Below are 24,428 nucleotides of genomic sequence, written 5' to 3' on the forward strand. Positions count from 1 at the left end.
CCTTGGCCAGTTCTGGGGGTCTTGGTGGAAAGGAGGGTCAGGCTTAGCTTTCCTTCCCTTCTGGGGGGCCGGCGTGCATAGTGGGGACAAGTTGAGTTGATCCTGGAGCCCATCCTCATCACTCCATCAGTCAGCAGGGAGTGGCCACTGTCTTGGCCCAGCTGACAGGCCCCTCTGGGTTGCGGGGTCCTTTCAACAAATCATCCGTACATCTGAGAAGTGAGTTCAGTGCTTTGTATTGGTGAATTTGCAGTAGTGACCTTGGAACAGGGATGTGCCCTGTGTGGGGAAGTTTTCCTCACCCACCCCTGAATTCTTTGCTGTGTTTAGCTTGCTCTCAGAGGTCTCCAAAATTAATTTCAATCTCCAGGTTTGACAGTGTTGGTCTACTTTAGGGTCAGGGATCTAGAATCAGTCTCCCCCGAGACAGTTAATTACAAGAAGTCCTCGCTTAGTGGCCACAATTGGGACTAGCAACTTGATTGCTAACTGGAAAATCACGTGACCACAATGTACAATTTTGTAAGTAAGTCTGTATTTTTCTGTATTAACTCTGCTTGTCGCAAGCTGGTGTGAAGCATGTGAATGGCAATCGTGTGACTTCAGGACACTGCAACAGTTGAAAATGCGAGGATTGGTTGTAAAGTTATTTTTTAGCAGTGTTGTAACTTCAAACAGTCACTGCATGAGGCAGTCAGTAAGCGAGGACTCCCTGTACTCTCTGGTGGCTCCTCGATGGGGGTTTCGCAGGATAATTTCAGAGGCTTTGGAAATAACAGTTCTAGTTTATCTCAGAGCTAATCCTGTCTTAGAGAGGTGGGGGGGAGTGCACCTTTATATACCATTTGGCCATCGGCAGGGCCACCCCCTTCCTGCCCCCCAAGCCTTGGAGATAGAAGAAGCAAAAGTGTACGGTGAAGGCTGTGGATGAGCTCGGGTGATCCATCTTCTTAGCTCTAGGTTGGAAGGAAGTGGCGTCTGGTCCCAGAACGTGGGGTAGAACCTCTTTGCCGTGCCTCTTGGCCTTCTGAAGTGGACTGTATCTGAAGGAGGAGGTTCCCTTCTAATTTGCTGCCTCTCCTATTCATGACTTTTGGATCGCTTCGTAGCCCTAACTCTCTGCTGTTACGTTTGAGGCTGGCCTGGTTGCTTGCTTGCTTGAGAGAGAGAGAGAGAGAGTGAGCGCGTGTGCCTGTGAGTTTCCATTTGTCTGCTCTCTGTGCCTCACACTGGACTGATTCTCTTGTGTCCCTTCTGCTGCAGAAAAGGGCTCACCCATGGCTGGTATTCCCCGTGCCAGCTCCAAGCACTGCTGACTCGGTTGTATTGGGTGACGGTTCTCTTCTGGCTGGAAGATGCTGTGATTGGGGTCCAGGGGCACCCCAGCTCCTGAAATCTCTGATGATTCTGTGGCTGCACTGGGGGGCTGCTGGCTTTAAGGCACTATCGGAAAGGATAAAACTGAACAGAACTTTGGTTGTCTTTTGTTAGTGGGCTTCCAGAACATGTCAGACTGGCTGCTGCTGGAAGTTCGATGCTGGGTGACCTGCTCAAAAAAAGCCAAAGTGCAGAATAGCTCTCTTCCAGCCGCTTCGCAGTTTCCCATCCAACCCTTTTCCATTTTCCTGCAGACTCAAAACATTTTGTCCCTGCTAAACAAGCCCAGCTCTTTGGAGCTTGGGAGACGCTCCATGCCTTGATCTTTTCTAAAGCTTTCTTGGGTTCCTCCCAGTCTGCTGCTCAAGTTTCTCCCTGTTAGGACAGCTCATTGAACAAGAATAAATTTGTCTTGTGGGTGCTGAAATGCTTGCTTTTCAGATGGGAGGCATTTGTGCTGTAGACTACTCTCTCCTGAGCAGTTCTGTCTCATGTCTTCCCCCCTTTTCTTCTGCCTTCTGTCCTCTGCAGGTCAGCGTGCCCTCCACCACCGTGGTGATGTTCTGGAGACATTAGTTTTGCTGAACCCTTCAGACAAATCCATCTGTGATGAGGTGAGCATGGGAGCCCAGCAGTGCAGAAATCTCAGATCTGAGGGCCACAGAATCCAGAATTGCCATCTGGGAGCAGAGTTCATTAGGACTTGAGCTGGAGGGGTGGGGCATGAAACAAGGTCCGAGCGATTCAGGGCAGCTCTTTGGCCGCCAAAGCGGAAGCAGAAAAGCTCCCCAGAAGTTGCTCTTGGGGTGTCACTCTTCCATGGGGCCATTTTCCCATGTACTGGTCTTGAACAGAAGCAGCTCTTTTTCTCTGTTGCAGGCACGTGGTAGAACTGGGACTAGAAGGCTGGGCAGAGCTGGCCCAGCCTCTCAGCCTGGCCCCTCTGGGTGTGAAGAGCGTTGCAGCCCAACCCACCTGCAAGGCTGGTGCCCTCCTCCAGCATTGCCAGTGGAACGTTTGGATTGAGGCACCCCCTCCCAATGCCTTAGAGCCACTGATCGGTACAAGCCACGACTGTGTACAGATTTGGACCAGTAAATTAAATTATAGAAACAGAATACTACTAGGCTCTCTGTCCTCTGTCTCTGGCCTGTTTTTGTTGACCGGCTGCCAAGACGAAACGGGATGCTCTGGTTCAGGCGCGTTACCAAGCTGAGGCTGGACGGATTCTCCATTTGCCTTTTCCTTACTCCCCCAATTTTTCCTTTCTCTCTCTGCCCTCTCTAGCTCCGTAACCTGATCACTGACCCTTCGCGGCACAAGCTGCTGATCTTTGCTGGGCCCTGCATAGAGGAAACGGGTGAACTCGTGCTGCAGATGGGCTCCTTCTCCTTGCGGGACTTCATCCAGATCTTTGCTGATAAAGAGGTGTGGCTCCTGCCCTCCCCTGGGCACCGGAACAGTGGAGCTGATTGGCCCAGGAATGCTGGGGGGGTCGCCTGGGCTACCGAACAGTTCCGGAACGGGAGGCTAACGGGAGGCATGTGGCACCCAGGAGGCTAGCCTGGTGATGGGCTCCTCTGCTGCTCAGTATTTCAACATTTATCTCTTGGATGACACTGTCAAACCAGAGCTTTTCAAATGTGCAGCTGGCACAAAAGCATGTGGGGCAGCTAATCCCCCAGAAGACTAAAGTAGGGCTTAAAATAACAGAATAAACAGTAGCAGAAACAAATGCTCAGTTCTTCATTTAGAAAACAGAAATCAGATTCACAAGTATAGCATGGGGGATAGATCCCTGGCATGGTGATAGTACTTGTGAAAAGATCGTGGAATTGTAGTCGGTTGCAGACTCACTTTCAGCTTCTGGTGCGAGGCAGCTGGAAAGACACACACACAATATTAGGCTGTGTCAGCACTATATAGCTTTCGAATAATTGGGGGAAGTGATGCTTCCAACTGAATTAGTCAACCAAGTATTGTGAAGTCCCACATTTTAAGGAAGTTTTGGACAAACTGGAAAACGTTTAGAAACGGGCAACAGGGAAGATCTGGGAGGTTGGAATGAAGTCCCATGAAGGCAGACGGGATATGTTGAGCCTTGGGAAGAGAAAATGGGGGTGGTGTGGGAGGAAGGACAGACGTTCCATAACAGAAGGTGATGACCTCCTCTCTGTTGCTCAGGGGGTAGGATATGGAATAATGGATTTAGGTTATGGAAAGGGCTTCCTAAGAGGAGGAGCTGCTGGGTAGTGGAACCAATAACCCAGAGAGGGAGGGGACGAGAACAGTACAGAGATCTATGATTCAGTGGAAACGCACCACAAAATGAATGTAGGGGTAAAGGGGGGAAAATAACAAGGTTCCATCTGCCCTTACAGCTCTAAATACAACCTTTGGTTTCCCCCTTCATGCACTGTATGAAAAAGGGGCACCCCAGGAATTAGACGCTGTACAGAGGTAGGTACTGTATATGTTTGGGTTTTAACTATGATGTTCCCTTCTCTTCTGACTCCTCTTCTTCCAGGTTGGGGAGTTACTCAGCTCTGCTGACCCCTCTGCCAAAACCAGCTTGACTGTAATTTGCCCAGACTTTGGGGAATGGAAGGATTCCAGACGGAGCCAGCACAACCTCTTGGATTTCATTGATCTGTACTTCAATCCTGGTTGTTTGTTGCCGGAAATGGAGGGTTTACAGGAGTTCATTGAGTACCTTTCAGAGTCCCTGGACCCCCTGTCTCCTTTTGACCTCCTGGAGCCACCAAGCACAGTTGGCTTCCTGAAACTTTCCAAGCCTTGCTGCTATATCTTCCCTGGGGGGCGAGGTGACTCTGCTTTCTTTGCAGTCAATGGCTTCAACATTTTGGTGAACGGAGGGTCCAACCCTAGGTCATCCTTCTGGAAACTGGTGCGCCACCTAGATCGTATTGACTCCATCTTGGTGACCCATGTTGGGACTGATAGTCTGCCTGGAGTGAATAGCCTGCTCCAGCGGAAGCTTGCTGAAATCGAGGAAGACCCTTCCTCCCAGAGCCCCCAAATTGATGATTGGGTGAAGAACCTCATTTCACCAGAATTGGGGGTAGTGTTCCTCAATGCATCAGAGAAGCTGAAGGACATAGAAGGGGATTCTGGAGTCTTAAAGAGTTGTGATGAGACCAGCTTGACTCTACAATACCTAGACAAATTGGGCATTAAGCCCAACCCACTTTTCAGGGAAGTTGGTCCTAAGACAGAGCCCACCATCCTCTTTCAGAAAATGGGGGTTGGGCGTCTGGAAATGTATGTGCTTAACCCAGTGAAAGGCAGCAAGGAACTAGAATTCTTGATGCAGCAGTGGTGCGGGAATGGCCACCCCAAAGGGCTAGAGTTGCCCCTACAGTGTGTGACTTCCATCTGTGCACTCCTGATTTGGCATCCTGTGAGCCCCACAGAAAAGATTGTTCGGGTCTTATTCCCAGGCTGCACACCCCAGACCAAGATTTTAGAAGGACTGGAGAAAGTCAAACATTTGGAGTTCCTCAAATACCCTGTAGTCACTCAGAAGGACATGGACTCTTTTTCCATCTCTCAAGCCAAGCAGAAGAGGACGGAGAGTCAGGAGAGCCTCAGATCAGGTTCTAGGCTAAGTCTAACAGAATCCAGCATGCCTGTTTCCAAGGAGAAGAGGGAGTCAAAGCTGGCCAATGTCAGGGACCGACCCAAGGCACCCAGTGAAACTTCAAAGGGCAGTGTTGAGGAGGAGAGATCCAAAGGGTCCCAGCTTAAGGTGGAACCCTCTACAGAGAAGACCAAACAGGATGCAAGGCCTAAACAGTTGAAGGAGAAGCCAGTGGCCAAGAAAGATGTGAAGAAGCTGGTTGTGAAGGAAGATACTACTCAAGAGAAGGACGTGGCAAAGAAAGAGGGAAAGGTGTATCTTCCCAGAAGAGAGCCGACAAAAAGAGAGGAGACCAAGAAAGATGCGAAGTCAGAGGACAAGGCATCAAAGCAGCCTATAAGAGACTTGCGGAGAACTCCAAGTGCAGAGGTGAAAAGGCCTCCAAGCAAAATGGGCAGCTTCAAAAAGACTATTCCTTCTCTGAAAAAGGACACGGACAGACCAAAGAACAAGTTGCTGAAGGAAGCCTCAAATAAGCTGCCAAGCAGCACCAAAGGAGGCCTCTTGGATGGATCTAAGCCATCATCATCAGAGAATGATATGCAGGAGAAGCTGCGTGGGTCCTCCCGACAAGCAGTAACGGCAGGAGAAGTGACTGATGAAGCCATAAGCACAACAGAGAGTGAGTTGGTGCCTTCACCGCTGGGCAGTTTGGACTGCCAAGGAAGTGGGTTGGAACCCATCCAGAATGGTTTGGGTGCAGAGGCAGGCCCAGAGAGCCCTCAACCTTTTCGGCATCTGGAAGCTAGCTCTCCTTTGAAATGGATTGGGCCCCCATCCCCACTGGTCAAGACTCCCAAGAGCGATCAGAGCATCAATTTCGAGCTGACTCCTACAGACATTCAGGCCAGGCTCAACCACTGCCCGGATACAGAGGAAGCTTGTGGCAGCTCTGAAGAAAAGACCCTTGAGATGATGTCCCCAGCCACGGCGGGTCACACTCCATCCCACCAGTCTCCCATTGAAGATGTGGCTATGGTGGAGGAGCCATTGGCCACCCTCAATCCCTGGAGGCCTGATGGCTCTGTCCCTGGTCCTCGAGCTTCACACGACAACTCCAGCTCTTCCCAGGAGAAGCACTCTGGGTGCCTCTCCCCGAGTCTCTTTCGTGATGACATCCACGATGTGTCCCCCACTCTTACCACTCCCTCACTGCCAGCTGAAGTGGGCTCCCCCCATTCCACTGAGGTGGATGAGTCGCTCTCTATCTCCTTTGAGCAACTCTTGCCGCCAGTGAGTGAGTTTCCCCAGGAAGAAGGAGAGAGGATGCAGGCTGGGGGGCTCACCCCCGATCTTGAGCCTGCACTGGGAAAAAGCGGAATGTCCCTGCCCATCCTCTCCTGCCACCCTCAGCGACTGGACGGACATGTCTTGCCCAGGTCTGGCCGCCGATCGGGCTCTCCCCATGACGTGGATCTCTGCCTGGTGTCCCCTTGTGAGTTTGAGCACCCCAAGTCTGATAGATCCCCGTCAGCCAACTTCAGTCCTCGGGACATGTCCAACAGCAGTGACTTCTCCCAAGAGCTGGCCAAGCCCTTGTCACACAGGAAGGGCCCTCGAGGCCGCCGGTCATACCCTCTAGTGGATGAGACTCCGCCGACTTCCTTCAGCGAATCGCTCCCCACCCTCTCTGACTCTGACATCCCGCCTGCTATGGAAGAGTGTCCTTCTCTCACGGCCGATGGTGGGCTGGACTCAGATGATGATCCTGAGAGCCTGGCTCAGGCCCATGATCCACTCCCAGCTGCCCTGAAAGACCCTTGCCCTCTCCCTGCCCAGCCAGGGATCTGCATGGTGGACCCAGAGAAGGAAGGTGTAGCCAAAGCCAAGCGAACCCCAACACGGGGGGGCTCTGCCCCTCCCAAAGCAGACACCCCCAAAGCTACTGCTCCAAGTCCCCGGGGAAAGCCTTCTTCAGCTAGCGCGGGGGAGAGAGCCCGCCTGCCAGCCCCTGGCAGAAGCGACCTGCCAGCATCTCGTGCCGGTGGGGATAATCGAATGCCCTTCAGTCCACGGAACGCAAGCATCAGGCCTCTTCTGGGAGCTGGAAGAACATCTCCGGCAGGTAATTTTAGAGAGCCTTCCCCTTGCCAGTTACATGGTGTCAGCCCCATCAGGTAGCCCAGGCCAGGAATCAACTCTTTGGGAAGACTAAAACCACTTTTATTGAGGTGGGCTCTAATAACAGGACCTTGCAAGTCGGACTGTGGTGCGCCTCCTCCCCTTCTTATACCCGTGTGAATTAGGGAGGTGTCTGAGTGTTTCCGCACGCTTCCTGCTTGCTTGGGACTTAAGCTGTGTTTTCCCCTCACTTTGATAACAGGTCTGGCCAGTCTTCGTCAAGGTCATCTAGACTTGGTGCTTTCTTTTTTGTCTCAGCTGTAGCTGGGAGTTACTTGTTCTCCCACAATAAGACCTCGCTCAAGGCGGTTTACGTGGGATTCTCCCATAAGCTTATCCCTACCACTGCTGGGCGAGGAGGGTTGGGCTAAAAAGGAGCAACTGGCCCAAAGTCACCACGGGGCCTCAGCGGGCTGTGCTCTCCAGTGGCTTAGCCACACTCTGGTGCTGCCGTGGGCTAGTTCCTGGTAGCCCAGTTCATGCCGACGCTGCTGTTGCCGGGCATGACCTCAGCTCGGTCCCCAGGTGAGAAAGGCTGGGAGAAGAGACCTGCTGAGGGGGAAGACCCTGGAGTCAGGATCGGGAGAGCAGTCCTCAGGGCCTTCCTCAAGGGCCAGCGAGGGCTTCTCCCACCGGCCAGGGGTGGCTAGCAGATGGCAGCCCCTGGTCCAGCCCCTCCAGGCCATCATCTGTTCTGTGGCCCTCCCCGGTAGAAGAGTGCTGCTCGGCTGGGTGTCCTCATGAGGGCAGATGCCTGAAATGGCTCAGGGAGCAAGCTGGGCAGCCAGAACCAAAGCGGGAAGGTGCGGCGGGCATCAGATGTTTCCCTAAGGAGGAACCACTCTGTTAAGGCCCCTGACACGGTCCTTCCTCTTGGGTGTTCGGCAGCCCGCGATTCTGATTGTAAAAGCAGCAGCCCAGATCTGTCTCCCAGGAGACTTCAGGCACCCAGTTTGCCCCCTTTCTTTAGGCTGGTGGTGCAGCGAGAGTCTCTGCTGCGTTTCGGAGCAACTGCACATGGCCCAGGCTAGGCAGCCCGGTCCCAGTGATCCCAGGGGTTGGGGTGGGGGGCAGAAGGGCACGGCGGATGGCCCAGAGTCCAGTTTGTGCAGCAGACAGAAGGTAGCTGCAGGAGCCTGATCCGTCGGCCGGTCCCATCTAGCGGCAGATGGCTTCTGCTCTGGCTGGGCTGTTGAAGCAGCCTGTCCTGGGGGCTGGGGGGAGAGAGGCCCGCAACCTCCCCAGGCTGGAATAATTCAGTCTTGGCACTACAGTTTTCCTGGCTTGAAGGGCAGGGAGAAAACACTTGAGGGCTGCCGCTGTCTCCTGTTTTCCTTTCTTATGCGGAATTGCTCTGTTTAGGAGAAAAACAAGTTGGAGAGGGCCGGAGGACAGGGTGGCTCAGGTTGGCTGGCAGCTCTGCTGTGCCAGGCACAGGTTCCCTCTCTGGCTGAAACTGGCGAGCAGCCGCCGGGTGTGGAGGGAGCCTTGGTCCTCTGATCTTCTGGCGGTGGGGCACCCCTGGAAGGCTTCCTGAGCTCTTGGCCAGGCCCCCTCCTGGTTCCCCGGCTGAACAGCACCTCCCTGTCCTGGCTCTTGTCTTCCAGGAGCCCGGTCCAGCCTGCTGCGCTCCCCAGTGTACCTGGAGCTGGCGTACATTCCTGGCTCCACGAGTGCCCAGAAGGTGGATGAGGACTTCTTCCGGTATGTCCGTTCCCAGTGCTATGTCATCAGCGGCGAAGACCACGTCAAGGAGAGCGTCATGAGAGGCATCCTGGATGCCCTGCTGTCGGGGAAGCAGCACTGGGCCCACGACACTCAGGTAGGACATGGGCAGAGAGCTGATGCCCACTTTGGGCTGGCTTTATGCCAGGTAGGTATCACAGAGCCCAAGCAGGAGCTTCCCTTTTGTGGCTTTGCCACGTGACTTCAGGTGATAATTCTGCTGCCAATTGAGTGTGAGGGGCACAGCTCCCTGGCAGAGCCCCTGCTTTGCACCCTGGCATTCCCAATCACCTGCCTTGGTTGAGGGAGACAATTAAATCATAAGAGTTTGAAGGGATATTGGAGATCTTGATTCCTGCTGAGTACAGGATCCACTAGATCATCTCTGGAGGATCACCATCCTGCCTGCCTGAGACCTCCAGGGAAGGAGAACTCACCACTTCACATGGCAGCCAGTTCACACAGCCAAGAAGGGGGTCCTGAGGTCCAGCCTGAACCTGTTTCCTTGTACTTTTAACTCCTTGCTCTAGTCCTGCCCTCTGGGGCAACAGAAACAAATCCACTCCCTCTCCTGTAGGGCAACCCTTCAGATATGGGAAGGGTGCTATCCTTTCTCCCCTGCCCCCCCCCATCTTCTCTTCTGCAGGCTGAATATCCCCGGGGCTTTGTTCCCCTCACAGGGCCGGATTCCCAGACTCTTCCCCATCCTGATAGCCATCCGTGGAACTCGGTCCCACTTGCCAATCTTCTTTTTGTTCTGGGGCCTCGGAATGGAAGACAGGACTCCAAAGGGGGTCTGGCCAGGGCAGCCCATGGCCTGGACTCTGTACTTCCCTTAATGCTCCCCAGGACAACACTGGCCTTTTGGGCAGCTTCATCTCACTGCTGGCTGGGTTTAAGCTGGTGGTCAGTCCAGACACCCAGGTCCCTTCCACATGTGCCATTTTCCTCCCCAAACACAGAACTTCTCCTTGTTGAATTCCTGCCCTGGAGAGGGAGCCCACACAAAGTAGAGGGGCGCCAGATGCCAAGAGCATAGCTCTGATGGATGTTTGTTTATTACTGGGTTTGGAAGGCCACCAGCTCCGTAAGACTTGGATCTCCAGCTGGGTGGAGGGCCAATAGCTTATTTGTCTCCTGAGTTACGCGGTCTGCGGTCAGAGAATGCTCCACCTCTGGGGACTAGGTGAGAGCCAGGCTTAGGGCTGAAGTAACTTTCTGGCCCCAGCAGATGGCCTGATGGTCCTGCGGTGCTGAAAGGGGATCGATTCAAATGCGTTCGAGCCACCTGCAGTCAAATTAAGCCCTAAATGAGCTTTGTTCCTCCATTTGTGACAAAGGTGGTGGATTAAAGTGAACTTCTGTATACAGAAGTTGGGCTCTGCTCGGTTGAAGGTCAGGGAGAGATCTTAAGAGGTGGCATTAAGCCTTTTCTGCTGGGTCTTTCAGGGACGAAAAGTGAGGGGGCCCTTACCGTCTGCGTCTAGAAAAGCCGCCTCCTAAAGGGAGGAGGTGGAGGGTAGCTCCTGTCCAGGGGAAGGCTGCTCGAAGCGAGATGGCTGCTGGCCGAGGGAGCAGCAGTGAGGTGAAGGTGAAGGTGACCCTTTCCCCGTCTCTCCCTTTTCCCTGCTCAGGTGACCCTCGTCCCGACCTTCGACTCGCTGGTGATGCATGAATGGTACGCAGAGACCCTGGAGCGGCAGCAGGAGCTGGGCGTCACCGTTCTCGGGAGCAATAGCACCGTGGCCATGCAGGACGAAACCTTCCCGGCGTGCAAAGTGGAGTTCTGAGCCAGGAGGGCTTTGGACCGGGAGCTGAGGCTGGGGGGGCCTTACGGTCCTCCTCTTCTCTGCGGGCTCGCTGGCTGCTGGCAAAAGAAGAGGCGTCTCCTCCCAGAGTTGGGTTTCGTGCCAGAAGAGCCCTCTGCGCTCCTGGGCTCGGGGTGGAAGGGGTGGTTCCCGAGGCGCTTTTCATGTCCCTTCAGGAAATAGCATCCACTGTTCGTCTGGTTTGTTTGCATGTTCACCGCCACAGCTTCTCCCCCAGCCAAGCCTAGGAAAGAAGGGAGGGAGAGCCATGCTCTCCTGCAAGGCAGCTGGTGAGAGGCATTGCCGTGGGCCTCCCAGCGGCCCCTGTCCTTCTCCCGTCCCTCAGCGCCCACAGCGGCTGCTGCGACCTGGGTCCCTGGGAGATGCTGCCGAGCCATCCCGTGCAAGGGAGACGGCAGCATTGCTCTCCTTAAAGCAAAACCACACAAATGATGACAGGCTGTGGGGCTGGTATGGGCCGGTATGGGCCGGAGGTGGGCGTGGTTCCTTGGCTGCCTTTCAGCGCAGGCTCCGGAGTGGGGGGCTTGGGTTTCTGTTTCTCCTCCCTTCCCGCCTTGATTTGGGGCTAAGTTGGTCACAGCTTGGAGTAGCCGTTCGTTTGTTTCCCGGAAGAGATCCAGCCGCCTGTGGCATTTTGCCTCCGCCTGGTGCCTCGTTCCTCCGAAACTTTAAGCGAGGGCGCTCGTCCACCTGGCCTGCTCCTTTCCCTCCCCTGCTTGCTGGGAGATGGCGTTCCACCAGAGCCGTGGGGCCGAAAGCCACCCGCGGTCTTCCCTGGGCACCCAGATCACGGGTGAATGCCGTTTTGGGGGATTCCGGTCTTTCTGAAGCGTGCAGGAAGCAGCTTTGGACCTGGCTCTTTCCTGGGGAGGCTGAGGGTCAGACATGCCCGTTCACAGATGGCCCCACTCTTCAGCCTCACACTCCAGATTTCTTCTACCTCTTTATGTTCAAAACCTTGGAGGGTTGGGCAGTTTTTCTGGAGGCTTAATCCACAAAGGCCGAAATCCAGCTGATGGCACCTGCTGGGCCTTTCTGCAGCTCTGGAAACAACCCCCCTCCCTTTAAAGTTGGAAGGAAAGTTGGGGGGGAAGCCCCTTGCAATGTGACACTAACTCTTTCGTTTTCTAAGGAAGGAAAATGTTTTTTTAAATGTGTTTTATATTTTTTTCTAAAAAACCACCAAAACTGTTACCATATGAAAGGTTTATAATTTATAGGATTGCTTCCTGTGTGGTGCCCAGCAAAGTTGCACATGGAAGAGGTTGGGTGTGCCACCTGAGCTCCGCCTGGCCCTTTGCTTGTCCACCCCCCGCTCCTGTCTCTGGGATCAGCCTTGTCTTTTGTATTGGCGTGATGTGTTTAGAAAAGGTATTTTGGGGAGGGGAGGATGTTTTCACCACCTTTATATAGAAGCCTAGCAAATGATGGGGAAGGGGAAGGGGGCAGAGGGCTGGCTCACCACTTGAGGGTCTTCCTCTTTCTGGTCTGAGGTGACCCCTTCTCTAGTCTCTTTCTCCCAACTGTAGGAAAAAGCAGTTGTGGTTGTTGTAGCCATTACACAGTTAACCCCGTGATACACCATGTTATGTGTGTACACACACAAATGCACACCCGTGTTGAACTCTGTGAAACCATTAAACAAGTATGTAGCTCCAGCGTCTCCCGTGCCGTGTTGGAGGTTGCGCCGCTCCCCCCGTCCTCGATGCCCCTTTCAAAGCTGCTGAGCCGTGCTGGGCAGGAGGGGAGGGGAGGGGAGGGAAGGCTGCCCGTGAGGGACACCTGTGGGGCCCAGCCCCACCACCTTGAGCTCCTGCTTTGGACTTGGGCCAGCGTTGCCATTGGTGTAAAATGGCTGTGGGCCCTTGCTGGGGGTGTCAGGCTTGGGTGTTTCCTTTTCGCATCTCTGGATTGGCTGTACGTGCATTCAGGCCGAGCCTGGCAGCTGCAGAAAGAAGAAGGGGTCCCGGAAGTGCAATCTGGCGCCCTTGCCCAGGAATGCAGTGGGCGTTTGAGTCCTGCAGGAGGGGATCCAAGAAGGGACTCTCTTCCTGCAATTCCTCCGCGCACCGTGGCTCATGCATCACCGTGGGGAGTTGGAGGGATGTGGGTTTTCCTACAGGGGTGCAGCTTTGCTATGTGCCACCCTCAGAATACCCAGAGACCGAGGCTCTGCCCTCTGCGTGCCAAAAGGAGCACTCTGCTCAGAGATCCAGCGGGTGTGTTGTCAGCCAGGGCGGCCCACCAGGAGCATCCAGAGGCCTGAGACTGCGAGGGGCCGGGGCCGGCCGGGGCCCCCATGAAGCCATGGCGAGCCCACCACGGCTCGAGGGGGCTGTCCTCGTGTGCTGAGGGAGGGGGGTAGGGGCTGGGGTAGACTGCAACCTGCCTGGGAGGCAGCAAGAGGGACCTCACCAGACACCAAGCAGGGCTCTGGCTCAGGCAGGGCTTCTCTGCTCTTCTTGCACCCAGGAAGCGCCAACGGCCCTCTTTAAAATGGCTTGGACCCTCTGGGGAGGCTGGGCTGAAAGTGGCCCCTGCCAGAGTCGCTCAGGTCCACTTGGAGTGGGGCGTGGATTGGCAGGCCCTGCGGGGTGGCTGGGAGGCTATTAAGAACCGATCCACAAACCACCAGGGAGGCTGGGTCAGGGCAGTGGGCAGAGAAAGGGGGCTCCTGCTGAAGACTTCGTTTTTTAAAGGAAGAGCTGTGGTTTAGGAAGGGGATCTGCCGCCTTCAGGGCTGACTGCATTCTTCCCCCAGGCTCTGACTGGAGGGCAGATTCCTGCAAGAGATGCGGCCGTCTTCCCCTCTGCATCCCCCCCTTGATCAGCTGGCTCTGTTGCTATTGGTTGCACAAAAGGGAGGATCAAGGGATGGAGTAGAAGTGTTGTCATGGCAACTGCCTGGAAAAGATACCGTTTGCGAAGCATCTCTGGTGCATAAACCAAAACCTGGAGGACCCCCCAGGAAAGGAAGCCCAAGGGCTGCATCTCAGTCAGGCTGCTGGCCCAAGCAGGATTTGGGGAGACGCGCTTCAGCCCGGTCCCAAACGGCGCCGGCCCTGCGGATGGCCTGTAAGAACGGGGGCAGCTAGGCCAGGCTTTGGCAACGGGCCCCGGCCGAGGGGCGCCTCAGCGGTCCTCCGGCTTCCCGGCGCGCTGCCCTCCCGTCCCGGCGAGGGCCTGGCAGGCGCTTCGGGGAGCGCGGCTTTTCTGCGGAGACCCTTTGTGAACCGATGCCGGGGGGCAGCGGGAGACCCCTCCGCCATCCCGCGGGGGCGGGGCAGCCTTCCCTGGGGACTCCGGGCGGTGACGGTCCCCGCAGAAACGGGAGCGGCGCTTCCCGCGCTTCGTCGCCCGGCCGCTGCCCCGCGAGGCAGCCGCCTGCCTCCCCGCGAGGAAGCGGGTCCCGCGCGGCTGGGCGCGGGCAGCGGGCGGGCCCGTCCCGGGAAGACGCGGGCAGCGCGGGGCAGGAAGGGCGCCTCGGGCACGGCGGGCCTTCGCCGGAGGGGCGCGGACGACTCTTCGCCCGGATTGGCGGGCGCGCTCGGAGTCGGAGCCGGTCGCACGGCTGCCCCGCGCCGCGGCTCGCTCCGGGAGCCCGCCGGCCCCGCGCCCGCCCGGCCGCGGGGCTCTCCGGGCAGCGTCCTCGCCCGCCGCCCGGACGCGCCACGGAGCGCGGAGGCGCCGCGGGGAACCCCGGGGCTCGGCGGCGCAGGGGTCTCCCGGGGCGGGCAGGCTGCCCCTCCCGTCCCGTCCCGTCCCGTCCCATCGCGCAGGGCGGCGCCCGCTCAGCGCCCGCGGCTGCCGAGATCGGGTCCTCGGAAGGGGCCGCGCCGCGCCCGGGCGCCGAGGGAGGCGCTGCCGCTGCCGCTGCCGCTGCCCCTGCCGCTTTAAATATGCAAATGAGCCCCGCGGGGGGAGAGGAGCAAGGGCTCCGCGGCGGGCGCGCCAGCCAATCCAGAGCGCGCCTTCTTTCCGTTTTGCAACCTAGGAGGCCCTGCAGAAGCCCCGCCCTCCCCTCCCCTCCCCCTCCTCCGCGGGGGGGTCTTTGGGCGGAGGAGGCGGGCGAGGCAGGTGCGCGATGCGAAGGAGCGCGGAAGGTCAGTGTGCGCCCCCCGTCGCGGCGTCGAGCCTCCTCCCGGGCGGCGCTGCCGGGCGGGTTTTGGGCCCTTGCGGCCCCAGAGCGGGGGGGGGGTCCCCGCGCGGCCGCTGCTGGCCGCCTGTGTATTGCAGCGCTGCATGCGGGAGGCGCTGGGAGGGGCCGTCAGTTCTGGGGAGGCTCGTCTGAGCGGGGGTGTTGTCTCCGAAGCGGGGTCTCTGGATCCGCGCAGAGGCGCTTCGCTGCCTGCGCTGCTGGGGGGGCGCCCAGATCTCGTGCCGCCTTTCCCACGGCGTGGTTCCGGCAGCGTTTCTGGGGGTGTCGCGGCGGCGGCTGCTGCTGCCGCCGCCGCCCCCGGGGGGGCACTACTTTTATGCCGACGGCCGTAGGCAGCCCTTCGCCAGGAGCCCGTTTTCTGCCCAACGAGCCCCGCGGTGGGGAGCTACATCGCGGCCCCAATTCTGAGAATATGCTTGGGTGGGAGGGAGGGGAAGGCCAGCCTGGTAGGCCGGGGGCTGCAGGGGGTGGGTTGGCAGTCATTGGAAGGCTGGTTCTGCTCCCTGGCCAGACTCCGGATCGGGCGCCCCCTCCGAGGCCTGGGTCCGGATCGGCCACGGGGGAGGCCTTCCCCTGCAGGTATCTTTGCAGGAATTGGGGCGGGGGTCTTGCGCAAGGGTTCGCCCCTTTCCAGCCACCTGGAATGTTCCCCTTCAGCCCTCTGGGGCTGGGGGGAGGTCTGGCTCCACGTCCCAGCCGAAGGTCCAGCAGACAGCCAGAGCTGAGAGATAAGGCGGGGGACTTTAGCCGCTGAGGCTGGTCTTGCGGTGGTTCTGCCCGCGGTGGTGTCTCTGAGCCCCCGGGGGGGCATTCGGCCCCCTCTGGAGGGACCTGGGACCGCAGTTGGCGTTTGGGTGCAGGCACCCTGAGCGGTTGGGGGTTTAGCCCCTGGCAGCCTGGGCCCCGGATGCTGTGGGGCTGGGTTGCCAGGCCTGGGGGTCAGGCTCCGCCGACTTTGTCTCAGTAAAAAAGTGGGGGGTCAGTGATTAAAAAGTGTTGTTTTTAATTTAGAAAAGGGAAGGCTGTCTGTGCTGGAAATGGAAGAGTGGTGAGTAATGTGCCACGTATTGGAAACAGGCCAGAGGGGACTAGATGCAGGCCAGGTCAGGCAGAAAGTGCCCTTTGGCCCCTCAAGGACTCTCACCTGATCTTAGGAAGAAGGGGTGATTAGAGCCTCCATATGCAGGGGCAGCCTGCTCCGAGGGCCAGGAAGGAGGGAGCAGCTGCCCTGGGAAGCCCCCTGCTAAATCTCCTCGGGGCCTCCCTCTTCTTCTTCCCCTCCTCGCCTGGCCCCTGGGGCGGCCCACCTCTGGGGAACAGGCCCCTGTCCCAGCTGAAACGTGGGGAGCACTAGGGCAGTGCCCCCCCCTTTGAATCGTCCCTGAGTCGCTTTGGGAGCTGAGCCCCACTGCAGGGCTCCATGGGGGACCCCTGCTCGCCTTTGGCCCCGTGAGTGGAGGAGAGGGCCGGCTGTTCAAGCCCGCCAGCGGGGGGGGTGGACAGCCATTGCTTCTGCTTGGGGGGGGAACCACTTGGCTGCTGCGGTGCGGCATGGCTGTTTCCGGCTGCGTGGAGAAGAGCTTTGCGCTTCCCGAGCTCTGAGTCTCGGAGGGGCTGTGCTGAGCGCTGGGGCCACGCTTGCAGACGTTTGCCCTCTGGCGCCTCGGCGGCTCTCGAGTGAGTTCCGGATCCGTCCCGTTGCTTAGAGAGGGAGGCTTGGTCACGGCTGCTGCCTGTCTGGCAAGGGGAGGTCCCGGCTGCACCCAGCAGCTGCCCTTGAGGCAGGGCAGCCCTGCAGTCCAGAAGGGTCTTCTGCCTCGCTCAGCCTGTAACAGCCTCCTCCTGAGCTGGCAGGTGAAGTTACCTGCTGAAAGGGAGCTGGTAGGAAAGGAGGGGAAGTCTGCTGCCCGTGAGCCAGGCCACATAGCTGGCATGGACCAACATTTGTGCCAGGCTCCAGTGGACAAAACCCACCCACTAAAAAACACTGGTAAAACTTGGAGGGGGGTGAGGGGGAGACTAGCAGCAGCATCCAGCTAAGCTGACCTCCAAGGCTAGTTGCTGAGAGCCCAGGGCGTGAGCCCAGCCAGGCCTCCTGCGTGCCCCCCTCCTTCTGATCCGGCCCCCGGGCTCCTTGGAGCTCCTTCAGGAATTGCAAAAATTGAGAGCCGGTCCGGTCTAGTGGAGAAGGCACCAGGCTAGAAAGCAGGAGACGGTGAGTGACCCTTAGGCACGAAAGCCGGCCGGGTGACTTTGGGCCAGTCCCTCTCTCAGTCCAACCCCCCTCGCAGGGTTGTGGTTGTGGGGAAAACAGGAGGAAGAAGGAGTGTTGGGTATGTTCGCTGCCTTGAGTTATTCATAAAAATAAGAAAGGCGGGACAAAAAATCTAAAAAAGAGTGGGGGACCTCTTCCTTTCCAAGGTCCTCCATTTGGGTAGACCTTCCTGGAAACAAGGGCGGTTTCCAGAAGAACCTGTTTTGTTCCTGGCACTGATGCACGCGGGGTTTCCTGTGGCAGGGCCTGAAGCCCCAGAGGTCACTGCTGGTGGGAGAGTTGTCTGAGGCTCAGCACCCTCTGGTAGTCCTAGCGCAGAGCGAGGAAGCCGCGTGCCAGGCTGTAGCCAGAGCCAGTCCAGAAGGGCATCGTGGCTGTTGGCTGCAGCATCTGCCCCAGGGCGGAGGTGGGCACTGTGGCCCAAAGGCCACATCCAGATCCTCCCCCCAACCTTCCCCCAACAATTGGGGGTCTCTTTCCTGCTTGTTTGAAGAAGGAAACCCACCAAATCTGGGGAGTAAACGTAAAATAATAATATAAAAGTTTAAGCAAATTAAAGCTTTCCTGACCGAAGGCTGCACCAACCTCCCTTGAACCCCTCCTGGGAAGGGGGCCTCGACCCCTCGGGGTCATGGCTACCCCTGAGTCTTTTTCCTAGCGTTCCACTGAGGTCCCCCCTCCCTTCAATCCACACGTTGCGTCCTTCCCTCTGGAAGGAGAGAAACCGGGTGTTGCCCTGCCTGATGCGAAGCCCTTGTAGGGAGAGGGAGGGCTTCGCTGGCACGTCCCCCTTGGTCACCTTTGCTCAAGGCGAAAGGCCCCCAGCGCCTTTCACCTCCCCCCTCCTGCCCTTCTCCAGGCCTCTAATTTAGCACCACGGAAGTAAGGCTCGGGAGGTGTCCCGGGGGTCACCCAGTCCAGCCGCCCGCCGCCCGGGCCCCTTCCTCCGCATTCTTCTTAGTTCCCAGAACTTAGGCGCAGGGCCCCAGGTTCGGGTGCAGCTCGTGCCAAGCGAAGAGCCGGTCCCGGTCCCGTTTCTGCCAGCCCCCAGCTGCCCTCCTGCCCGGGATTCTGCTCTTCCCTGTTGCTGGGGGGGGTGGGCACGTCTGTTGAGGGGGAGAGGCAAGGGGGGCCGGGCATTTCTGCCTCCCCTCTGTCGCTGCTCTGCCTTCTTCCCTCAGCAGCCTGCGTGTCGGTTCTTTGCCTTCTGGCCTGGCCGTTCCCCAAAAGCCCTTTTTGATGCTTTGAGTGCCCTTTTCTCCCCTCGGCTGCTTCCACGGCTGCTGCGCTCTCCTCCCTTCTGCTTTGATGACCAGCCCTCCTTCTGCTGCTGCTCTGCCTTCGTTCCTTCACTGGGCTTTCCCTGCCCCTCCGGCCACCCTCTGCGACTTTTTCTCACCCGACCCGCTTGCCGCTGGGCTTCTGTGGTGGAAGAGCCCCTGGAAAGGAGGAGCTGCCCTGTTTGGGCTCCTTTTCCCATAACCTTCTCCTGCCGGAGGGACCCTTCAGTCGGCGCTTGAGCCACGGGCAGTGTGGCTGCGCTGTGCTGCCGCTGGGCCAGATTGCCCTGGAGGGGTGGCGCCAGGGCACTCTGATGCCCCAGGCTGGCCCCCATCCTCACTGCATTGGTTGGCACGCTGCACGTCCGTGGGCCTGCTCCGGAGCTGTTGCCAGCGCAGAGTGCCACAGCCTGTGTGCTGGAGGGCATGACCCGTGATGGCCCCGTAACCCCCCCATGGCAAGAGCTGTGTTGCCCCCAGGAGGTTTCCAGGCACAACTCGGGGGCCTGCAGCTGTGGCTCCCGGGGACCTTCGGGGCTTTGCAGGCCAAGTGGCCCCCGGAGGCCTGGGCGGCCCTCAGATCCCCTTCGCAGGATTGGCTGCGCTTTCCTTCCTTCTGTTGTGGCTTTGGGACTGTCGTGCTGTTCTTTCCACAAGCGTTGCGTGTCCTGGGACTACTCTGGGTTTAAGGCAAGTCTTTGGGAACGGGCATAAAAGGAGGAGGAACCGGCAGATCCCAGAGACCAGCGTGGGCACCCTGACTGTCTTCGGTGAGGTGGGGGCTGCGTTTCCAAGAGCCCCCCGCTCCACAGGGCCTTTGCCTTATGCAACCAGTGGGAGTGTTTGCTTCTCCCTCTGGGGGGGAATGAAGGGGCAGATTCAATTTGCAGCTCCGTTTCTGAGTGCCAGCACGCTACAACTCAGGTGCAAGCATGGAGCTGGAAGCGTGCTTGCCTTTGGGAATGGGTGGCGGGCGAGGTCCCTGGTGCAGAGGAGCTGCCTTGCCAGTGCGAAGCGAGGGAGCCGTCTCATTCTTTCTGGCCTCGTACCGCGACGGGCAAAGGGGCGTGACGCTGGAGCGTGGCCTCTCTGCGCAGCATAAATCAGCAAGGGCTGTGGGAAAGGCCGCCCTTGAACCCGTCTGCCCTCTGTTCGCCCTCCACGTTATTCGGAGTGGTTTTCCGAGCCTCCAGGGAGAGATGCGGGGCTGACCAGGAGCTTCTCAGAAGGGGCCTGATCCAGCCCTCCACCCCCCCAGCGCCCAGTTGAGGGGGGCAGCTTGGAGGAGGAAGGGAGAGAGGGATAAAAAAACGAAGTTGATGACCTGAATGGGCAGAGTCGGGGAGTGAATGCTGAGGACCGGATACCAGGGTTCTTTGGATAGGGAGTGGGCATTTCCATCCCGCCCAGGGGCTTTTTGTCATCCTCACACAGGACACCCGTAAAGTGCTCCTTGTTCAGTCCTGCAATGAGAAGCACCCCAGGGCCCCCGGGGCCCAAGATGCCTCCTGGGGCTTGGGGGGAGGCAGCAAGCAACCTGGCCCGCCCTGCACTGCACCGGGGGTCCCTCTGAATTTGGCCAGATTGAACCACAGACTGAGTCCCTGCCGTGGGAGGAACAGCGAGAAAGGGAGGGCTCTGCTGCCAACCCGGCGGGCACGCACACCCCTCCCGGCCAGACCAAAGAGGCCGGGGGACTTGCTGGCCGGTTCTTGCCATTGCGTGTTGCGTGTGACATGAACACACCTAGGGTGCTTTGCTAACTCGGGTCCCAGCGTTGTGCAAATGCAGCCCCTGTGAGAGGTCTGCTCTGAGTGGACAGGTCTGTCCACGCAATGCTTCCTTGCCCCTGGTGGCGTCAGAGGCAGAGCCAGCAGGTGCCCTGATTTATTCATTTAAGCATTTTATGTGGCTGCCCGTCCCACTGCTGGGATTCTGGGTGGCGAACAAGGAGTTAAAACCAGAAGAGAGCAAACAAATCAATAAAGAAGTTACAGCCAGAGGCCCAAATAGATCATGCCACCTTACGCTCGGTAACAAACAGCCACCAACCAACAAGGCTCACCCAGCATGCAGCCCAAATGCCCGGGGGATTATTGCCTTGCGGGGCGATGCTGCTCCACGGGGCAGGTGCCATGACGGAGAAGGCAGGACCGCGGGACGGCGCTGCTCAGTGGGAGGGCCCCAAAGTGTGCCACCCTGTCGGTCTGGTGGGGCGAGCAGGACCCCGGCCCTCTTCTGTGCACTGCCTTTGGGCCCGAACCAGCCCCTTGGATCGCGCCCGGGAGCCTGCTGGCAGCCGCCGCGGCGCACAGGGCGGTGGTGCTCTTTGAGCGCCGGGAAGAATGCCACCTGAGCCCCCACCGGATGCAGCTTCCAAATGCCCCTGGCGGGCGGCCCCTGCAGCAGTCCAAGCAGGAGGCGACTGAAGCGTGCGTTCCCACGCGCAGGCCCTCCTGATGCAGGAAAGGGAGCAACTGTGCCACTGCTGCTCGAGGGTGAGCCATGACCCCAAGAGGAGCCCAGGTCGTGCACAGCTCTGCTGGGGAAGCGCCACCCTCTGTCGCCCGCAACCACTCAGGTCTTCCCAGGGTTGAGCTGAAGCCGCCTCTTCCCCCCAGGAGCTGGGGGGTGGGGGGTGGGGGTCCTTTTTGGCGTGGGTGGGGAGCAGTTCCGCGTTTAGCTGGGCACAGCAAAGCCAGAGGAGAAGTGAAGGCTGCTTTCAGGAAGTGGTATGTCGATCACCTGCTCCCTGCCCCCCTCACCCGCTTTCCTCTTGCTCCCCCAGGGAGACTGTCCAGTCGCTTCTGCCAGCGAGAGGCAAGAGCATGACCCGCCGGCAGGTGAGCAGCAAAAGCCCTTCTCCCTCGAGGGCGGGGGGCGCTGAGCCAGGATGCCACCCTGCCAGCCCCAGCCGGGCACAGGACGTGAACGCCCCTGTGGTTACTTTGCCAACTTGGGTCTCGGTGTTGTGCGACTCAGCATGGAAATCACGGATGGGGAGAAGCGGCTGGGCGGCTCAAAGGTGCCACCCCCCCTTCGAAATGGAAAGAACCAATATGGCGCGCTCTTGCCCTCGCCTGCTGAGACTTTACTTCCTGGCTTTGCTCTGGCGTGCAACCCCAGAGCCCCCCCGCCCCCCGGTGGCAGGCAGTGGCATGCCGGGCTGAACGGGGGGTGCAAGGGGTGGAGCAGAGCAGGGGCCTGACGCCGGGCTGCCTCCGCCATCTTTCCTGTGGCAGGAAGTGGAACGTGGAGCTCCTGGCTTTGGGGCAGGGTGCTGTGCCAGGCTCCCCCGCACCCTCCAGATGCTTCACCCCAGCCGCCGATAGCAGACCACCAGAAGCCCCCAGAAGGCGAGGGCCCCCTGGAGGCCCTGAGGCAGGCCTAGGAGCAGGGGGCCCGCAAGAGGCCGCAGGAGGAGCCAGAATGGAAGCAGGGGGTGTGCAAGCTGCAGGCTGAGAAGGGGAAGGGGCAGAGCTGTGGTTGTGTTTGGGGGGAGATCAGGCACCCTCCCCCCTTGATGCAGAGGAGCTTCTTCTGGACCCTCTGCCTGCAGCAGCCCCTCCTCTTCCTTCATCCAGGGGCCGCTTGGAAGCATCCAGGAAGCAGCCCCATCCGCCCCAAAGCCCAGCCTCTGGCCGATGAGGGCAGGGAGGCCCCGGTGTGATCTGTCCAGCGCCACAGGAGCAGGCCGGGCTGGTCTCCCTGGCCAAGCCGGCCCAGCTGGTTCGCTTGGGAGCCCGGGGGCCCCCAGAGTGCTTTTGGGCCTTCTCCTTTGAGAGGCACCGGCCTGATGCTGAGCGCTTCCTCTCCCAGGTTTCCGAGAGCTGAAAGGAGGCCGGTTCGTCCTGCACCCAACATGTCTTACTTCGCAGAGCACTTCTGGGTAAGGAGCATCTTTTCTCGGTTTGGGTGGCATTTCTGCCATCCCCCCGCCTGTGGTCCCTGCCTGCAACGAAGGGCCGTTCCCACGATAACCTCTCCGTTTCAGCAAGTTGTATCTTTAGCTCTGGTGCTTAAGGGTGCAAAGGGGCAGGCCCTCTGCTCTCCTCCCTCTCCTCACTTCTACTTTAGCAAAGAATATTGGACAAATATCTGGCCTGGCAACAGCTGGTGCCACATGCTGGCAGTGCCAAGGATCAGGTGCAGCTGAACCCAGCGAGCCAGAGACCCATCTGAGGAAGAGGGGTGGAAAAACAAGCTGGGGGGGGCAATTGGGAGTCAGCGGCACATGCCCCAGCAGGAGCCAGAGCCCCTGGCGAGGCTGTCCTGCTGCGCTTCAGCAAATTCGGGCTTGAAGCGTTGCGACTGGCGCGGACTCCGGATTGCTCGGGCCGTTGCTGGCCGGAGGGGACCGGGCCGTGCTGCTTTCCCGACCTTTGGCAGCGCTGCGAGCGCTCTTTGTGGATCTGCTCAGCACTGCCCAGAAAGACCCTTCCAGGCAGGCTCTTGAGGGGAAAGGGAACCCTCCTGCTGCCACGGCGGAGCGGTCTGGTGTGCTCCGGGCAGCTGGCGTCCAACCCGACCAGCCCGCCTCCAGGCACAGGAGAGCAACGGTGGGTGGTCCTGAGCCAGGGAGGGACCCTCCACTGCCTGGGGTACCGGGACCACTTCCTGGGAGAGACATTCTCTTCAAAGCGGTGGCGGAGCCCCAAGGCCGCGTCAGCACAGAAGCTCTTCCCCCATCCTGTTTCCTGCCAAGCCTCGTGCAGGGCCCTCAAGCAAGTTTCTAGTTCTCACTGATGAGCAGAAAACCATTTGCAAGGAAGTGCTGTGGCCAGCCTGGGTCTTTTTAGAAAAGGAAACATGGAGACCACCCAGAGAAAGGGTGTAGAGGCAGGAGGACCGGCAGAGGTCGGCAAGAGGGACTTCTCCAGGGAGAGACGCCACGTCCTCCATTTGGGGAGGGAAAATCAGAGGCAGGCGTGGCGGGTGCATTTTACCTCTGCGCTGGTCGGACCCCCGTTTGAGGAAGGGGGCTGATAGACCGGAGGGTGTCCGAGGAAGGCAGCTCAGGTGATCCGGAGGCCGGACGGAAAATGCGCCACCGGAGGGCCACTGAGCAGAGCAGTGTGGGCCGACTGGCATGCTGATGCACGTCCCTGGGGTCCTTGCCACCGCAAAGGGGTCGAGCCTGGGAGAGAAGACCGAAGGAGCGGGGGAAGCAGGCCTGGGAGAGATGGGCGAGGCCCGGCTCCGGAGTGGGATGTGGACTGTGGTTGGCGAGCGGGCTGCCGCTCGCATGCTTCCGTGGCCCTGGGCCTGAGCCCCCCGCGTCGGAGGGTGCCAGGCTGAGCCCCCAGCTTTCGGTGACCGCCGGCTGCACAGCCACCGGCTGTGGGGGCAACGCGCTTCCTTGCGGTGCCCAGCCCTGAAAACCTCCGTGCAGCTATCCTGCCTCCTGCTCCAGGCTGGGGTGGGGGCGATTCTCTGGTGTGCAAACCAGCAGGTGCCCCTCGGTGGTGGAGGGGGCAGAACCTGAGCCCTCCCAGTTGCAGAGAGCGTCCAGGCTGCCCTGGGGAAATGTCCATGTTTCTCAGTATTGGAAGCCGAAAAGGCGCTCCCATTTTCCCTGGGCTTGGGGAATTTAATCAGTGCTTATCTCCAGTTTGGGAATTCCTCTCCGCTTCCTAAATGAAACTCCACAAGAATCCAGAAAGCTCATTCCGGTCCTGGCGCAAGCAGAAAGGACCTGCTCCCCCCTCTCTGTCACAGTGGATGGCCTCCGTTTGTAGCTGGCGAAACCATTTTTTGTGGACTGCCCAGTTTGAGACTTCAGCCCTGAAAGTTCTCTGGGAGGCGGGGAGCTCGCTGTGCCTGCCTGGCCGTCCCTGGGCATCCAGCTGGTGCCGAGGTGGGCTCCCCGCCCTTTTCCCTCTCAGGGTGGCACCGCAGTGACACTTGTTTGCTCGGCGGCTGGCGCTGGCTGGCATGGGAGGCCACAGGCCAGCTGCTGGGCATAGCCCTTTGCTCTGGGGCGGGGGAAGGGAGGGCCAAA

At 59.0% G+C, this 24,428-nt stretch overlaps 2 protein-coding genes across 4 annotated transcripts in view; both read left to right on the top strand.

Moving 5' to 3' along the window:
• MAP1S (microtubule associated protein 1S) overlaps positions 1-12,367 on the top strand; it is a 34,671-nt gene extending 22,304 nt beyond the window's left edge. Inside the window, exons 3-7 of the mRNA XM_088147335.1 lie at positions 1,909-1,991; positions 2,665-2,805; positions 3,905-7,103; positions 8,767-8,981; positions 10,519-12,367. Coding sequence (XP_088003461.1) covers positions 1,909-1,991; positions 2,665-2,805; positions 3,905-7,103; positions 8,767-8,981; positions 10,519-10,674 — 3,794 coding nt within the window. The 3' untranslated portion in view covers positions 10,675-12,367. The remainder of the gene's footprint in view (positions 1-1,908; positions 1,992-2,664; positions 2,806-3,904; positions 7,104-8,766; positions 8,982-10,518) is intronic.
• A 2,332-nt stretch (positions 12,368-14,699) lies between these two features.
• FCHO1 (FCH and mu domain containing endocytic adaptor 1) overlaps positions 14,700-24,428 on the top strand; it is a 31,810-nt gene continuing 22,081 nt past the window's right edge. For 2 of the 3 annotated variants that reach the window (XM_088147336.1, XM_088147338.1), the window contains exons 1-3: positions 14,700-14,816; positions 21,216-21,270; positions 22,247-22,316. In XM_088147336.1, the coding sequence (XP_088003462.1) occupies positions 22,290-22,316 (27 nt within the window). In that variant the 5' untranslated portion in view covers positions 14,700-14,816; positions 21,216-21,270; positions 22,247-22,289. Of the gene's footprint in view, positions 14,817-15,883; positions 15,921-21,215; positions 21,271-22,246; positions 22,317-24,428 lie in introns of all 3 variants that reach the window. The other variant, XM_088147337.1, reaches the window with a different exon arrangement.

This window comes from Python bivittatus, unplaced genomic scaffold, assembly GCF_059951505.1.
Source record: "Python bivittatus isolate LINGU-HERP-01145 unplaced genomic scaffold, Pbiv_v1 ctg000500_np1212, whole genome shotgun sequence".
Lineage (NCBI taxonomy): Eukaryota > Metazoa > Chordata > Lepidosauria > Squamata > Pythonidae > Python > Python bivittatus.